The sequence below is a fragment of the Eublepharis macularius genome, chromosome 17, assembly GCF_028583425.1.
Source record: "Eublepharis macularius isolate TG4126 chromosome 17, MPM_Emac_v1.0, whole genome shotgun sequence".
Taxonomy (NCBI): Eukaryota; Metazoa; Chordata; class Lepidosauria; order Squamata; family Eublepharidae; genus Eublepharis; species Eublepharis macularius.
The window spans coordinates 5915880-5930496 of NC_072806.1; the positions used below are offsets into that span (position 1 = coordinate 5915880).

The window sequence follows — 14617 nt, forward strand, 5'->3', positions numbered from 1 at the left end:
TTGACACAAGCTCAGGTCCTTTCTGAGGGCATGTATTGCCACTCTGTACAGATAAGCACTGTAAGCCAGCTCCCCCAACCCACCAGTTAGCATGTGGCAGTCATTGCAGAGTAACTTTGACATCCTTTGCTCACAACCCCTCCTGGGTGGCTGAAATGTCCTGTGCTGCTCCTCTTGCCACACCAAATTGCAAAGCAGAACGTTTATTTTTAAACTACCCAATAAGAGGAAAAGAGTAAGACCTCTCCTCAACCACTCACCCCTTCCCTGGCCACGGAGGTCAGCGTTTTCTCAGAGCCCTTTTCCATTGTCACAGGGGAGGGACGGAGAGTGGTGGTCAAGTTTTCGTGGAGCAAGGAAGAAAATGTTACAATAAAAAAAGTGAGAGTGAAGCAGGGTCGTGTCGTGTGACAGGCGGCTTCTGCACTTTGGCCCAGCACGAGACCCCCCGTTGCTCAGGAAGATTTTCTACCCTCTTGGACTCTCAACCGTCCCAGGATCAGGAGACCGTGATGTGTTTTTTCACCAAGCTAAATATTCCACGCCTGCTTCTCAGCTGATTTGGAAAGTGTGGGTGGGTGCCTGGCTTGGCAATCAGAGCACGGTTGGCTGGTTTCTGTGGCTCCCTGTGAGGGCCCTGATGGGAGATCGGATGTTATCCAAGAAGGCTGCGGGCAGGCAAGAGAGATGCCATGACCTGAATATACTCCAAACAGCAAAGGTGTTTTGTAGCCACATCAGCAGTGGCCAGGAGCCACAAAGGAAAGCTGGCTCCTCCTCCGGCTCAAATCCTGCTTGGCTAGTTCCTTTGGATTGGAACCAGCAAGCGGGAGAGGGTGAAAAACCACTCCAGTGGGTGGAAACTAGAGGGCGCCACAAACAAGGAGGATAAGCTCCTGGCATCGGCAATACCAGGGTGTGGGCACATTTCGCCACCTGCACAGGTGTTTTCCCGAGTTGCTCTACAGTCACACAAGCACAAATCTCTACTTTCCTGTGTCCGGTATATTTTTATCCCATACTTCTTCCATGGAAGCTCAGCACAGTGCTCATGGCTCTTCTGTTCTCCTTTCACAACAGCCCTGTGAGGTAGGCTAGGCTGGGGAAGAGTCACCCCGTGAGATTCATGGCACGTTGGGGATTTGAACTCTAGCCTGACACCCTAACCATTCCACCACCCAACATTAGGGGCTTGCTAATTCAGAGGTAGAATCACACCTGGCTAAAGGAAAGCCGCTTAGCTAACAATAACTACTTTTAAGAGAGCTCAGAAATCGTTTCAGTTACCCTTTTGCACATACAGGCTACTGTTGGTGTGTATCACGTGCAAGACTGGAGCTTGGCTGATACTTGAAAGTACCACCCCCCCCTCACCCTAGCATGCAGAAATCCCAGCACTGTCTGAAGATGATTTCGTTGTGTGATAGACCCACTTGACCATGAAGTATCTTAGAGGGAATGCTAAAAAGAATTGCATATGCTGAATTTTGGCCCAAGGGCAGTTGGGATGGAAACAGCAGAAAAGCAACCAAAATATAAATAAGCAATGGCGGCAATACTATTGGTGGTGGAAAGTGCTGTCAAGTCATAGCCGGGGTTTTCAAGACAAGAGAGTGTTGGGGCTTTGCCATTGCCTGGCTCTGCAACCCTGGTCTTCTTTGGAGGTCTTCTGTCCCCTTACTGACCAAGGCTGACCCTGCTTAGTAGCTGAAATCTTACAAGACTGGGCTATCCAGGTTAGGGCAGCAGTACTAGACTTTAATCCCAGACTCTGTTCTTAAAAGTCCAGGTCTTGGGATATGCCACAGATCACAGAATCAAAAGTCTTGCAAGCCTGGTGTGAATTAGAAGGAACTAGAAGGCAATAATATGGACCTACATTATGAAGTTGTTTTATGATCCGCAGCAAGATAATGTATTTATGAACTCTATATAAATGCTAAGTATTCTTATATGATTTAAAGTCATACCAGTGAGTCCCTGAAGATGTGATGTGCATAGCTGGGTTATTCGTCAAAACATGTTTGAGATCAGTACACAGGGTTTGTACTGTAGAAAACCAGCTGCCGTTCTGGTGTCATATACTGTTCAGATTGCAACCACAGAATTCATAGAGAATTATCCACACTTCTCTTTTCCTTTGTGAGATCTCCAAGCAGTTGGGTGGTTCTCACAGTCTCTGGCTCCCTCTGCTGGCACTTTGTGTCATCAACACTAGTCCTTCCTCCCAAATCTCCTGATACTGGCTTCTCGCTTCTAAAAATCTTTCCATGCCACACTTTCTGTACCACATCTAATCCCAAATCTGGGGTCTTCCTTTACCATGATAGTAATAAATAACATTTTAACCTGAAGTTTAAGGATAATACTTGCTAAGAGACACTGCTGATCCGGGTAATAATAAACAGGTCTTATGGTTAACTGTGAACTCTTAAAAAGTTCAAGAAAGAGAAACCGTAGCTGAAGGCATGTTTTTTGCATGTGGAAGGTTGCAGGTTGAACTATTTCCAGTAGGAATGGAGATCCATGAGCCTTTATATCTCAGCCAAAGGCGAGTGGGGTGTTACAAGGGAGAGTATCAGGATATAATGGTACAATGCAAGTTGATTAGAGCAGAAATTAGCATCTGTAGTGTGATAAGAATCCTAAATCTCTGTTTAGCAATCTCACATTGTAATCTCCCCTTGAAGTTTCTCTGTTTGAGGCCAGCCACTTTTAGGTCCACAATGGAATGTGCTGGGAGATTAAAATGTTCTCCTGCTGGTTTTTTTAGTGTTGTGATTTCTAATGTGAGATTTATTTCCAAATTCTCAAAAAACATTCGGCCATAACACATTTGTTGTTCTGTGTGCTTTTGCAGGGGAGGACGGGGTTTTCCTTCTTTTTCATTCCCTTTGTTTATAAAGCCTAATTAACTGCTAACCATGGCCATGAAATTCCTGCATCGAATGGAATTCATCCATTTTTATGCCTGGGGTGGGATTGGTGAGGGTCAAGTTCTGCTTTTCAACTTTGCAGTTGGCTCATTATGCAATATCAAGACCGTAAAAAACAAACAAACTGAAAAGGAATAATAAGAAGGGAAGTGGGTTTAGCTGCAAAGTGAAAAGCAGTCCATAATCCCTTCCCTACGGCAACCCCCAAGCTCCCAAAAACTGTTAATTAGCAATTTATTCAGGAATACTCTGGCCAGTGGATAAGAACAAGTAGTAATTAATTAAGCTGGGGAAAAATTAGAGGAAAACAGTACTTTTACTGTTCACACTAGCACTTGCATTTGATGTTTTTAAAAAATGCCACAAATGAGATCTAAGTGGGAAAAGGAGGACAATGCAGAAAGACATCAGAATGCAACAGGCTTCTTCATTAAATGTAACAGATGACTAAACAGCTACACTAAAAGCAGATGTTATCAGGCTAGATGTATCTATAAAACGCAGCTTGATATGGTCAAGAACCTTTATGCAAGCAAGACAGTGATCACTAGTAGTCACAAAGGGTGCTTCTGAGAGCTGAAGGCTAGCAAGACACGAATCTCACTGGCTTTCTTGAGAGCCCCTTCTTTCACAGCAGGTGAGCACGAACACCTACGTATGAAAAGACAACCGGGAGCAGAAGAGAAACTGCTACCACTGAGATGGAGTCAAAAGAGCTGGAGGATCCCATTCCTGATTCTCTTGGCATCTTCCATTTCCTGTTCCCCATCTTGAAAGAGGCAGAGAATTCCTCCTGAATCGCTATTTCCGCAGACACCCATCGATGTGATCTTTTACAATCTTTCTGATCTCCACAAAGGTCTTTTTCTTGGTTTCTGGGACCATCTTGAAGATATAAGCGTACGTGGACATGCAGATGAGGAAGAAGACAAGGAAGCTGTAGGACTCAGCGCCAATCTACAAACACAAAAGAGAGAAAGATTCAGGACGCAAAAAGATGCTATGGAATTGATCCCGTGTTATCATCTGAGATGTCCTCTAAGAAGTTCAGAGTAGCAGAAAGGAAGTGCTCTCTGTTTTTGTTCTTCATCAATGCCTTGGGCAGGGTGAGTCTCTGAAGTAGGCATGGTTGGCCCATCCAGGAAACTCAGCCTGTGGTTTATCCCTTAGAAATACTGCTGTAGTATTGATTTATCCAGTGGGAGAAGTACTTGGAAGGAGGGTGCAAGAGAATTCCCAGAGGCCAACTGCAACATTGCCATGATTCTTACTGCCAGAATCCTGGAGGAACTAAACGGCACGCTCTGTTCCCTCCAGCATAACCACAAGTGGAGGAGGGAGTTGGCCACAATCAGGAAGGAAAATGGGGGTAGGACCTTGGCCATGACTGGGGTGTATGAGAAGGCAACTGGGGCAGAAGGTCGTGGCGATGCCCTGTGCCCAAAGGCCCATAAACATATGCAGGGCTTTTTTTCAGCTGGAACGCGGTGGAACGGAGTTCCGGAACCTCTTGAAAATGGTCACATGGCTGGTGGCCCCACCCCCTGATCTCCAGACAGAGGGGAGTTTAGATTGCCCTCCGCGCCACTGGAGCAGTGTGGAGGGCAATCTAAACTCCCCTCTGTCTGGAGATCAGGGGGCGGGGCCACCAGCCATGTGACCATTTTCTCCGAGGGCAACCCACTGAGTTCCACCACCTCTTTTCCCAGAAAAAAAGCCCTGAACACATGCATCTCTGAACCTGACAATGCAAGGTAGGACCGGTCTGGAGAAGCCTGCAAATGAAATCAGAAATGCAGCTGGTGTTCTCTGGCCCAGACTCTCTGCAGTCCGTTACTGGAGCCAAAGAAGGGCTTTGAGTCCAGAACGCATCAGGCAGCAAGCCCTGCAGTGTTGACTAGTCTGCAGCAAAACAAGCTCCTAGAATTTATACCAGCCAGGCCAATCTGGAAGCTTCATTCAGACTGCCACTGGCAAGATCCATTCCCGCAAGCCCTGATTCACTTCCGTGCTGGAAGGGGGTACTGGAAGCACATCCAAAATAAACCACAAAAGCCACCAACCTTAATATGAAGAAACAGCATGTCCGTAAGGAAGAGAGAGACCCAATGCACAATTTCTCCGGCCATGAAAGCAGAGGCTCGGGATGACTGCAGGAACATCTCTGTGATCATCACGCTGGGAACAGGACCTGGGCAAAGACCAAGGAGTTGAGGGTTTGCACGGCACACACAGCAGCTAATCTATCTATTTTGTGCTTCTTCTTTACACCCTCTACAGCACTTAGGGTGACTTACTGGGCCCGATGGAGTGTCCGATCACATAGATAATGAGGAAAGCGGTGCTGAAGTAGGACATCCAAGCAATTGTACTCTGTTGGGAGAAAGTGGGCCAGGGTTCCGTCAAAGATGAACGAAGCCACCAGGCACCTCTTATTTTAAATACTGCAGGGAAAGTGACCATAGCCTAGGGCAGAGCACATGGCTTTGCATGTGGAAGATCCCAGGTTCAAGCTCTCATTACAAAGATCTCAAAGATAGCAGATACTGGTGAAAGATCTTTCTCTTCTAAGAGTGGAACCACACGAGATGCATGGATGCATGTTGGATCCTGCAAAGATCCCTGGGAAATGTAGTCTTTAAAAAAACCCAACTGCTCGATGTGATTCTCAGCTGGGGAGATAGATCCAGAGGAGTCAGCCGTGTTAGTCTGTAGTAGCAAAATCAAAAAGAGTCCAGTAACACCTTTAAGACTAACCAATTTTATTGTAGCATAAGCTTTCGAGAATCACAGTTCTCTTCGTCAGATGCATGATTCAGCTGGGGAGAATTGCAACTGGAGGGACTTTCTCTTTCCCACACATGCTCACTCTCTTTCTCTCTTTCAAAAATCCTCTGGGAGCTTGGGATGGGGGTAGGGAGGTGGGGAACGATGTAACGAGGCAGGAAGAAAGCCAAGGTGTTTTGTGAGTGAGAAACCCAGTCCCTTCTATTCTTCTTCTCCCGGCAGGGAATCACAGCACGGATTCCCCTCCCCTCCGCCCCATCTCTGAGCTCCTAAAGGAAAGCCAAAGCAAGTGGATTTTTGAAGGAGAGAATCTCTCCAGTTGAGTGGCTGTTGTTTGTAAGAAAATACACTTGGTTCAGTTTTCCTCCAGGAGCTTGGAGAGGGGGGAGGGTAAGACTACCGCTCCCAGGGAAGCTTGCAGAACCCAACACGTGCTCTTCACATGTAATTTGTCTCGTGTGTTTCAGCTCTAAGGCCCTGGAGACCAGCTGCAGCTCAGAGCAGACACTGCTGGGCTGGTGGAACAAGCAGTATCACTTGGGATAAGGCAACTTCATCTACTCCTATGTCTCTGCCTTTGCTATTGACACCCCACGTTCCCCGCTGTTTCTGGCAAAGAGGAAAATCAAGAAGCCAAAGTGTCCCATTGTCACTTTGTAAAACAATAACCAAGTGAAATTTGCAAGGTAGATCCACCAACAGGAGCTCATATTCCCCCCTCTTCTTGCAACATCCCAAGTGAATTTTAAATTCAAAAGGAGCTTTCTCTGATATTCTTCTGAGGATGGATGAGCAAAAGGGACACCCCATCGTTGCAACATGATTGTTCCAAAGCATCTTGCTTTTTAATTTTTGTTTGTCTGAGTTGGCATGAAGCAGGACAGAAGAAGAGGAAAGCTGCAATGTCTCTAGGTTAGAACAAAGCCTGACACGTTTAGAATTACAGACCTGAAGTTCAAGGGCCATGGCTAGCAGAATGCAGCAGACACTACAGATCCCAAAGCCAGTGAGAAGCAGCACCCTTCGCCCCGAAGAATCGATAACAAAAATCTAGAAGATACAAAGGCAGGGGGGTGCTGGAAAAAATGCCATCATGAGACAGTGTATTGCAGGGTTTAGACTGGGGAGCCCCCAGGTCAAATTCTTTGTCCTTGTCCTTGATTACCTTTTGGCTGGTGACCTTCTCTCTGCCTAATCTGCCCTTAAGGGATTCTTCCAAGAATAAAATGTTGTGTGTGTGAGATGGGGGAAGGTGTACACTGACCATAGCTCTTTGGAGGCAGGGCAGGATAAAGGCCTGGTTCATAGCAATGACACATGAAAAATTATTTTCGAGTATGTGTATTGAGTTCTTAACATCTTCTTGCAGCATAAACAATACATACCATTATCGAAGGCTTTCACAGCCAGAGAACGATGGTTGTTGTGGATTTTCCGGGCTGTCTTGGCATTGTAGATCCTGACGTTTTGCCAGCAGCTGTGACTGGCATCTTCAGAGGTGTAGCACCAAAAGACAGAGATCTCTCAGTGTCACAGTGTGTGTGAGATGGGAGAGACACTGTGAGATCTCTCTTTTGGTGCTATACCTCTGAAGATGCCAGTCACAGCTGCTGGCAAACCATCAGGAACTACAATGCCACGACCACAGCTATACAGCCCGGAAAATCCACAACAATACATACTGTGTTTCTGTGACCAGTACTGATATCAAAACCCTTAAATGTAAAGAATTATGAGATGGAAGCCTGAAGCAGGACGAAGGACATGCTACCAGCCTCCAGGTTGTGGTGAGCATTCTTTCTCTGTTCAGTGCAGCCCTTCCACTACTTTCCTCGAGGCAGTGAGAAGAAACCCAGTGTTGCATGTGTCATGACATCACTTCCAGTAAAAACCCAGAAGTGACATCACAGCCACCCTGCAATGCTCTTGAGATCCCCCAAATTTCTAGAGTCTTTACCAAAGAGTTTCAGGGATTTCCTAGAGTGCCACAAGTTGCTGTGACATCACTTCTGTTTTTTTCATGAAAGTGATGTCATGACACATGCAACACTAGTTTTTCAAGGGTTCTGCTCCCTGAAAGCTCCAGCTTTGCAGAGGCCAGGCTGCCAACTCTAGGACATTTCCATACCATAGAAAAACTGGTAGTCATCTCCTTTTTCCCAGGGAACTCTGGGAATTATGGTTCTGTTGGAGGGGAACATGTGGGCACCAAATTTTAATTCTTAGCATTCTTTGAGGGAAGACCCAGTAGCCACAATTGCCTTGAGAGACATTTAAAAGGGGGGAAGGAAAGAGAGATGGGAGAGGTCTACCGTTATTGTAGTGATGAAGATGACCATTGCGCTTATCGTCACAGTGATGTACCTTACGTTGTCCTCTTGTACCCCCGTAGACAGGTAGATTACCTCTGCATAATAGCGTATCTGAAATCAGACCGTGGGAACAGAAGTTCTTAGCTACATGGAGGGCACTATGTGGGACCATGGGCTGCTGGGGTGGGGGAGTGAAGAACATTTTGACATCTCCTCCACAGCCCTTCATCTTCTCTGCCTAGAAGAGGAAGCTGGGCGTTCTAGCCTCCTTCTGCAACAATTCAATCCCGAACCTAGAATCTGAGCTTCAGAGACACTATTTAATCAAATATGTTCGGGATCTCAATTGAGTCCACTTTGCTCCAGGCACAATGGACTAAACTCTTGGCCTATCACCTTCCTTACTGTGTTGAGACTAGAGAGCTGCTGGCCGAGCATCATGACGATGACAGAAAGGAGTTGCCACTGCTGGCTTTGACACAGCACAAGACTGCACATGGACATGCGTTTTTCTGTCTGCTCCATGTTGTCTTCCATTCTCATCTCTTCCATCTCCTCTTCTACATCTTCCCTCTGTCTCACCATCTGCAGGGCTGAGTGGGAAGACAGAATGAAAGGATTTGAGTCAAAGAGGGAAAGACCAGGGGGTAAGCAAGGAGATACAAGGATATAACACACAACTTGAAAGGTGATAGATCCAGAAGAGTTAGCCGTGTTAGTCTGTAGCAGCAAAATAGTAAAGAGTCCAGTAGCACCTTTAAGACTAACTAACTTTATTGTAGCATCAGCTTTTGAGAACCACAGCTCTCTTCATCAGCTGCAACTTTATTGTAGCATAAGCTTTCGAGAACCACAGCTCTCTTCATCAGCTGCAACTTTATTGTAGCATAAGCTTTTGAGAACCACGGCTCTCTTCGTCAGCTGCAACTTTATTGTAGCATAAGCTTTCGAGAACCATAAGCTCTCGAAAGCTTATGCTACAATAAAGTTGGTTAGTCTTAAAGACTAACTAAAGATGCTACTGGACTTTTTACTAACTTGAAAGGGGGGCCGCTATCAGCTCCATGGTTTTCAGGATACCTGGATAAAGGACTCTCATTTTATTTACAATGTGTGTAATTCCACCTTTCTTTGAAATGGGACCCAGATCAAGCCACAATATATAAAAAGACATTTTTAAAAAAAACACAGGAAAAAAATCCAAAGGGGAGCATGATTTATTGTCGAAGGCTTTCGACAAGGGAGCATGATTGTTTATTTTCTACCTTGCCTTCCTCCCCAAAGGGAATCCAAAGTGGCTTATGTTGTTTTCCTCCATTTTATCCTCACAACCACCCTGTGAGGTAGGTTAGGCTGAGAGTGTGTGACTGCTAAGGTAGCCAAATTCTGTGCTGCATGCTACATAACCCGAAAAGATCACGTAAATGCTGTTACGTTTGCTAACGGGTGAGGTTCCAAGTCTCTCCTTTAGGTATTTTAACACTTTCATATGTATTACCTACTCTTTCATCTGTACATATATTGTATCATTTTTAGCTAGTTTTTATCTTTTGTAATAATCTATTTTATGCTCTTTTCGACTTTTGGAGGGATGTTATACTGGCACAGTGCCATAATAATAAACCAGAGGAGTTAGCCGTAATAATAAACTTGACTGACTGACTATGTGACTGTCCAAGGTCACCCAGCAAGCTTTTGTGGCAGAGTGGGGATTCGAATCTGGGTCTCCCTGACATTCTACACCACAGTGGCTATCAGTTCTTAGGTCTCCCAAGAGCTCAGATCTTGGATGAGAGCTTCATAGCTGAAAGAGGGGCAGGTGTGTGTGAAGGAGCAGGTTTAAACTTTGTGTAGAGAGATAGGTAGAGACCAAGTCAACATGTTGTGGTTAGAGTGTCAGGCTCAGATCTGGAAAACCCAGATTAAAATCTCCATTCACTGGGTGATCTTGGGCCAGCCCTGTATCTTCAGGCTAACCTACCTCACGGGATTGGTTGGGAGGATAACATAAAACAGAACTATATAAAAATACAACAAAGGTAAGCCTCTTGTCATGGCAGAACAATGCACTCATATGAAAAGGGCCAAGAGCGGAGAATTATCTTCTGCAATCTCTTCCGCATGAAGAGCTTGCATTTCTACGAGGGCTACCCACACCCAAAGGCCTCCATGCTGATCCAGGGTTCTTTGTACCTTTCCTTGCATTCTCTTCATCCCCCTTCTGCATTAATAGATACCTGGGACTCTCAGGGAACTGGGGCAGCAAAAGGATCTGAAATAAAGCCGGGATGCTGGTGAGGAATAACAGCACTGGCCAACCTACGGAAGAGACAAGCACGAATGGCAAGAATGCACGTGATCCGTAATGGCAAAACACACCTCTGAAATGCCATATACCTTTCCTGGTTCCAAGGACGACATGGAGGCCGAGAGCCTGAGCCACCAAGACTCCAAAGGCGATGAAGAAATGAGCCACCACGATTACAGCTCCTCTCAGGTTGTGAGGGGACACCTCTCCAAGATACATGGGGACAACACTGCAGGCTATGCCTGGGTAATCAAAGGATAATTCATGATACACATACTGCATGTGGTGTGCACAGAAATATCTCTGAACGTTTTCAAGTGACGGCCCAGAAGATGATCAGAGTTCAGGGCTTTTTTTCAGCTGGAACGCAGTGGAACAGAGTTCCGGCATCTCTTGAAAATGGTCACATGGCTGGTGGCCCCGCTCCCTGATCTCCAGACAGAGGATAGTTTGAGGGCAATCTCAACTCCCCTCTGTCTGGAGATCAGGGGGCGGGGCCACCAGCCATGTGACCATTTTCGCAGAGGGCAATTTAAACTTTAAAAAACTCCCCCCTTGTTCCAGATGACCCAAAGTGACATCATTGTGTGGTCCTGTGTTGGCAACTCACTGAGTTCCACCACCTCTTTTCCCAGAAAAAAGCCCTGTGAGAGTTCATTGTTCATCAACTGAGCAAGGCCTCTTGAAGACCTCTTTCTTGCAGGCAAGTGAGATCTGCTACAACCTATGCTACAGTAGGGTTGCCAGCTCCAAGTTGGGAAATTCCTGGAGGTCTGGTGGGTGAAACCTGGAGAAAGTGGGGTTTGGGGAGGGAAAGGACCTTGGCATGACATAATTCCATAGAGTTCACGCCCCAAAGTAGCCATTTTCTCCAGGTGAACTGATCTCTGTGGCCTGGAGACCTGTTGTAATTGTGGGAGATCACTACCTGGAGGCTGGCAACCCTATGCTACAGTCTTCTCAGTTGCAGCTCCGCACTGGATGGAGCCATTTACCAGAGGAAGTGAGGAAAGCTCCCATATGCTTCTGTCCTTCCGCAAACTTCACAAGACAGAACTTTTGAGGGACAGACCTTTTTGTATATTGGCCTGCTGTTTTATCATCTTGTTTGACAGACATTCTACTGTTATTTATTGGTTTAAAATATTTTATTTACTGATTTTAAATATTTTTCGATTTATTGTTTATCAGGTGGTTTTACATATTTTTGTGAGCCGCCTTGAAACTTTTTGGTTTTTTTAGAAAGACGGATTACAAGTATTGTCACCAAAGGAGGTTGCCCAGGGAAATTCCTTGTGAGATTTCCATAGAGGACCATTCTATAATTCCATATAGACCATATCTGCAGGACCGCCTCTCCCCATATGTACTCCAGGGGATGCTTTGTTCAACAAATAAACAACTGTTGGTGGTCCCTGGCTCAAGGGAGGCCCACCTGGCCTCGACCAGAGCCAGGGCCTTTTCGGTCCTGGCACCAACCTGGTGGAACTCTCTAAGGAAACCAGGGCCCGGTGGGATTTGTTATCTTTCTGCCGGGCCTGTAAGACAGAGATGTTCTGCCAGGCACATGGTGGAGGCTAGGTTGGGCCCCCACCGGCCACACTAAAGATCTGTCCACCACCCTATATATGAGCCTATATATGAGCTATGCCCTGAAATGTAGTGGTTTATTCTCGCCATCTGAAGAGAACCTGTATTGTATTTATTGTATAAAGTTGTTTTAATGTTATTTGTATAATGTTTTAGCTGTTTTTAACTGTTATTTATGTAAATTGAAATGTTGTACTCCTCCCTGAGCCTGCCTGGCAGGGAGAGCAGACTAAAAATCTAATATAATAAATAAATAAATTCTCCCAGCCCTCTTCCAGGTATGTACAAAGATCCTGGGTGAGGCTGCATGGAGGGGAAAAAAAGTATATTCTTGTTTTGCTTTGCCTGGCCTCTGCTAGAGAGCGATGGCTTCATGGAACGGCGAGCAAATGCCCAGCTTGCAGAAGATAACCCAACATCTCCAGTTAAAAGGTTTCAAGGAACAGGAAAAGAGATTGCCTTTTCTGCGGGCTGCTGCCAAAGCACAGCAATAATGTAGCTTCAGGAGCTTCATCCATCCACACCTTCCTACTTACAGAAATTGGTTTATGTGAACTCAGAGTTGATGGGTCTTCCTCCAGTTTATGTATAAATATCATTCCGGCAGCATTCCACGAGTCTTGAATGGTGCCAGTTGGTAAGCGTTCACTGAAGGTATTCATTAAGGGATGCAGCATCCCCTTACAGGATTTCTTGTAACATTCAGCTGTTAACCCATAAAGTTCAGAGGATTTGAAGTTTTCAAATTCTCAGTGGCTCTATTTATTCCTTACCCTGATCAGGATAGCCCAGGCAAGCCCAATTTCATCAGAGCTTGGAAACTAAGCAGGGTTGGCCTTGGTTAGTAATTGGACGGGAGACCTCCAAAGACAACCAGGGTTGCAGAGGCAGGCAATGGCAAACCACCTCTGCTAAGTCTCTTGCCTTGAAAAACCCAGCAGAGGTCGCCACAGTGATTCTGCACACGTTGGATAATGCACTTCCAATCCTCTTTATAGATCATTTGGAATGGATTTATTCGTGTGCGGAACAAAAAATCCACCTCAAATGATTGATAAAGTGCATTGAAAGTGCATTATCCAACATGTGCGGAATCAGCCTATGTCTTGACGGCACTCTCCACCACCATTTATTCCTTGGTTTAAGTCTGGTGCTTTGTCCCTGCAGTTCACCCCACCAAAGAATCCAGCCACCAAAGTGCATCCGAATACATGCAGCTCCCTCCTCCATCCACCCATTTGGGATAATGAGGGCCTGGCCTCCAGTGTCCTGACTCACCTGCACATATTCCAATAACCAAGCGTGAAAAGATGACCAGTTCATAGCAATGCACCGCTTTACAGCAGCAGGAGAGGACAGCAGCAGTGACGGAAAAAAAGTTATTTACCAGCAAGATGTTTTTTCTGGAAAGAAGCAGCGGAAGATGCAATGCTAGTGAATGTAAGGCAGCACAAAAAGGACAGGAAAAACGACGGAGAAGCAAAGGGAAGGACACGGGATTCTGCTGCCAGTCAAGGGCCATTGGTGATTGCACCCCTCCCGCTCCACCCCGGGAGATCAGCTTAATTCCAGTAATAATTCGGCCCAACTAAAAGTTACAGAATCCTGTTCTTCATTTTGCTCAAAGGAAAGCTTGAAGAGAAAGAGGTAGCAGAAGAGAGCACCTGGAAGGCCTTTACAACTTGCAGCCACTGGAAAATTGTCATTTGGGACGCTATCTGCAAAAAGGTGGTTAGGTTGCCTCCAGGGCAAAGGATCACCGAGTTATACCTCCCAGGAATACGGGGACAAAAGAAACAATGGCTGCTCTTTTGAAAATCTGCCAGCAGTTATTCAGATTGGCCTCCACTGCTAATCAGAACTCTGGACAGGAGGCCATACATTAGAATGTTTTTTTAGTCTTGTCTATTAGAAAAGATAAAGTTCAATGACAGACCTAATTTAAATGTGCTATGAAGAACTTACCTGTGCAACCCTGCACCCAACCCATTGTCTCATGATGATGAGCTGCCACGTGCCTGTGCCATGACATGTGTGTGCACCAGAGACCCGTACAGCCCAAGGGGTCATTGTGGTGACATGCTAATATTGCTCATCTCCTGGTTTAAGTAAGACAAGAGTGCACACTGCATGGGGAAGTGTTTTGGGCAGGCACGTCAAGTTGAAATTAGGTCTTAGACATCCCATAGAAGCCCAATTGGATCGTAACTGTGGAAGGACGGTTATGATCTCTTTCCCTTGATAAATTCATAGGCAGAATGTTATCATCCTTCAGTCCCAGGAAGTTCGGGATCTAATGGCGTTCATCATTTCCACAAACCTGCTCCAAACCATTGAACACCGCATGTTTATTTTGCTGGATGTTACCATAGAGACATGAGTTAGCCGCAGCCATTGCCCACTTCCCACTGGCATCTAATTAGCCTCTCAGGGTCGGAAGACTGCACCGATTAATTGCCGCAAGGTTTGTCTCAGTACCTGCCGCAATGATCTGCCAAGGGCCGAGCCAGAAGGGTCCCAATCAGGCCTCCGATCGGGAAGAACGTAACAGTGAGCCCCCAAAAGAACATGAGCAAGCCTTTGTCTATGTTGATATTGTTCCTCTTGTGGTAGGTCTGGTTGTAAAATTCTTGCATCCACTAGGAGAGAAGGAAATCGTTTTGGGGAGTCAGGGCCTTTCCACT

The 14617-nt window shown here is 45.9% G+C and overlaps 1 protein-coding gene across 1 annotated transcript; it reads right to left on the reverse strand.

Moving 5' to 3' along the window:
• Nucleotides 1-3482: 3482 nt before the first annotated feature.
• On the reverse strand, nt 3483-14572 carry LOC129344812 (solute carrier family 2, facilitated glucose transporter member 5-like). Its single transcript, XM_055001705.1, has 10 exons — nt 14412-14572; nt 13212-13336; nt 10433-10585; nt 10229-10354; nt 8441-8628; nt 8036-8146; nt 6672-6773; nt 5234-5309; nt 5000-5127; nt 3483-3893 (listed from the first exon to the last, which is right to left on the reverse strand). The coding sequence occupies exons 1-10, from the start codon at nt 14567-14569 to the stop codon at nt 3738-3740; spliced, it is 1323 nt and encodes a 440-aa protein (XP_054857680.1). The 5' UTR covers nt 14570-14572; the 3' UTR covers nt 3483-3737.
• Between the last annotated feature and the right edge of the window lie 45 nt (nt 14573-14617).

Excerpts from the sequence above, each read along its gene's own strand:
- LOC129344812 (XM_055001705.1), bottom strand. The coding sequence starts at position 14,569 with ATGCAAGAATTTTACAACCAGACCTACCACAAGAGGAACAATATCAAC. Across the intron at positions 10,355-10,432 it reads CGTCCTTGGAACCAGGAAAG|GTTGGCCAGTGCTGTTATTC; the intron begins GTATATGGCATT and ends TCTCTTCCGTAG. Across the intron at positions 5,128-5,233 it reads CGGACACTCCATCGGGCCCA|GTCCTGTTCCCAGCGTGATG; the intron begins GTAAGTCACCCT and ends GTCTTTGCCCAG.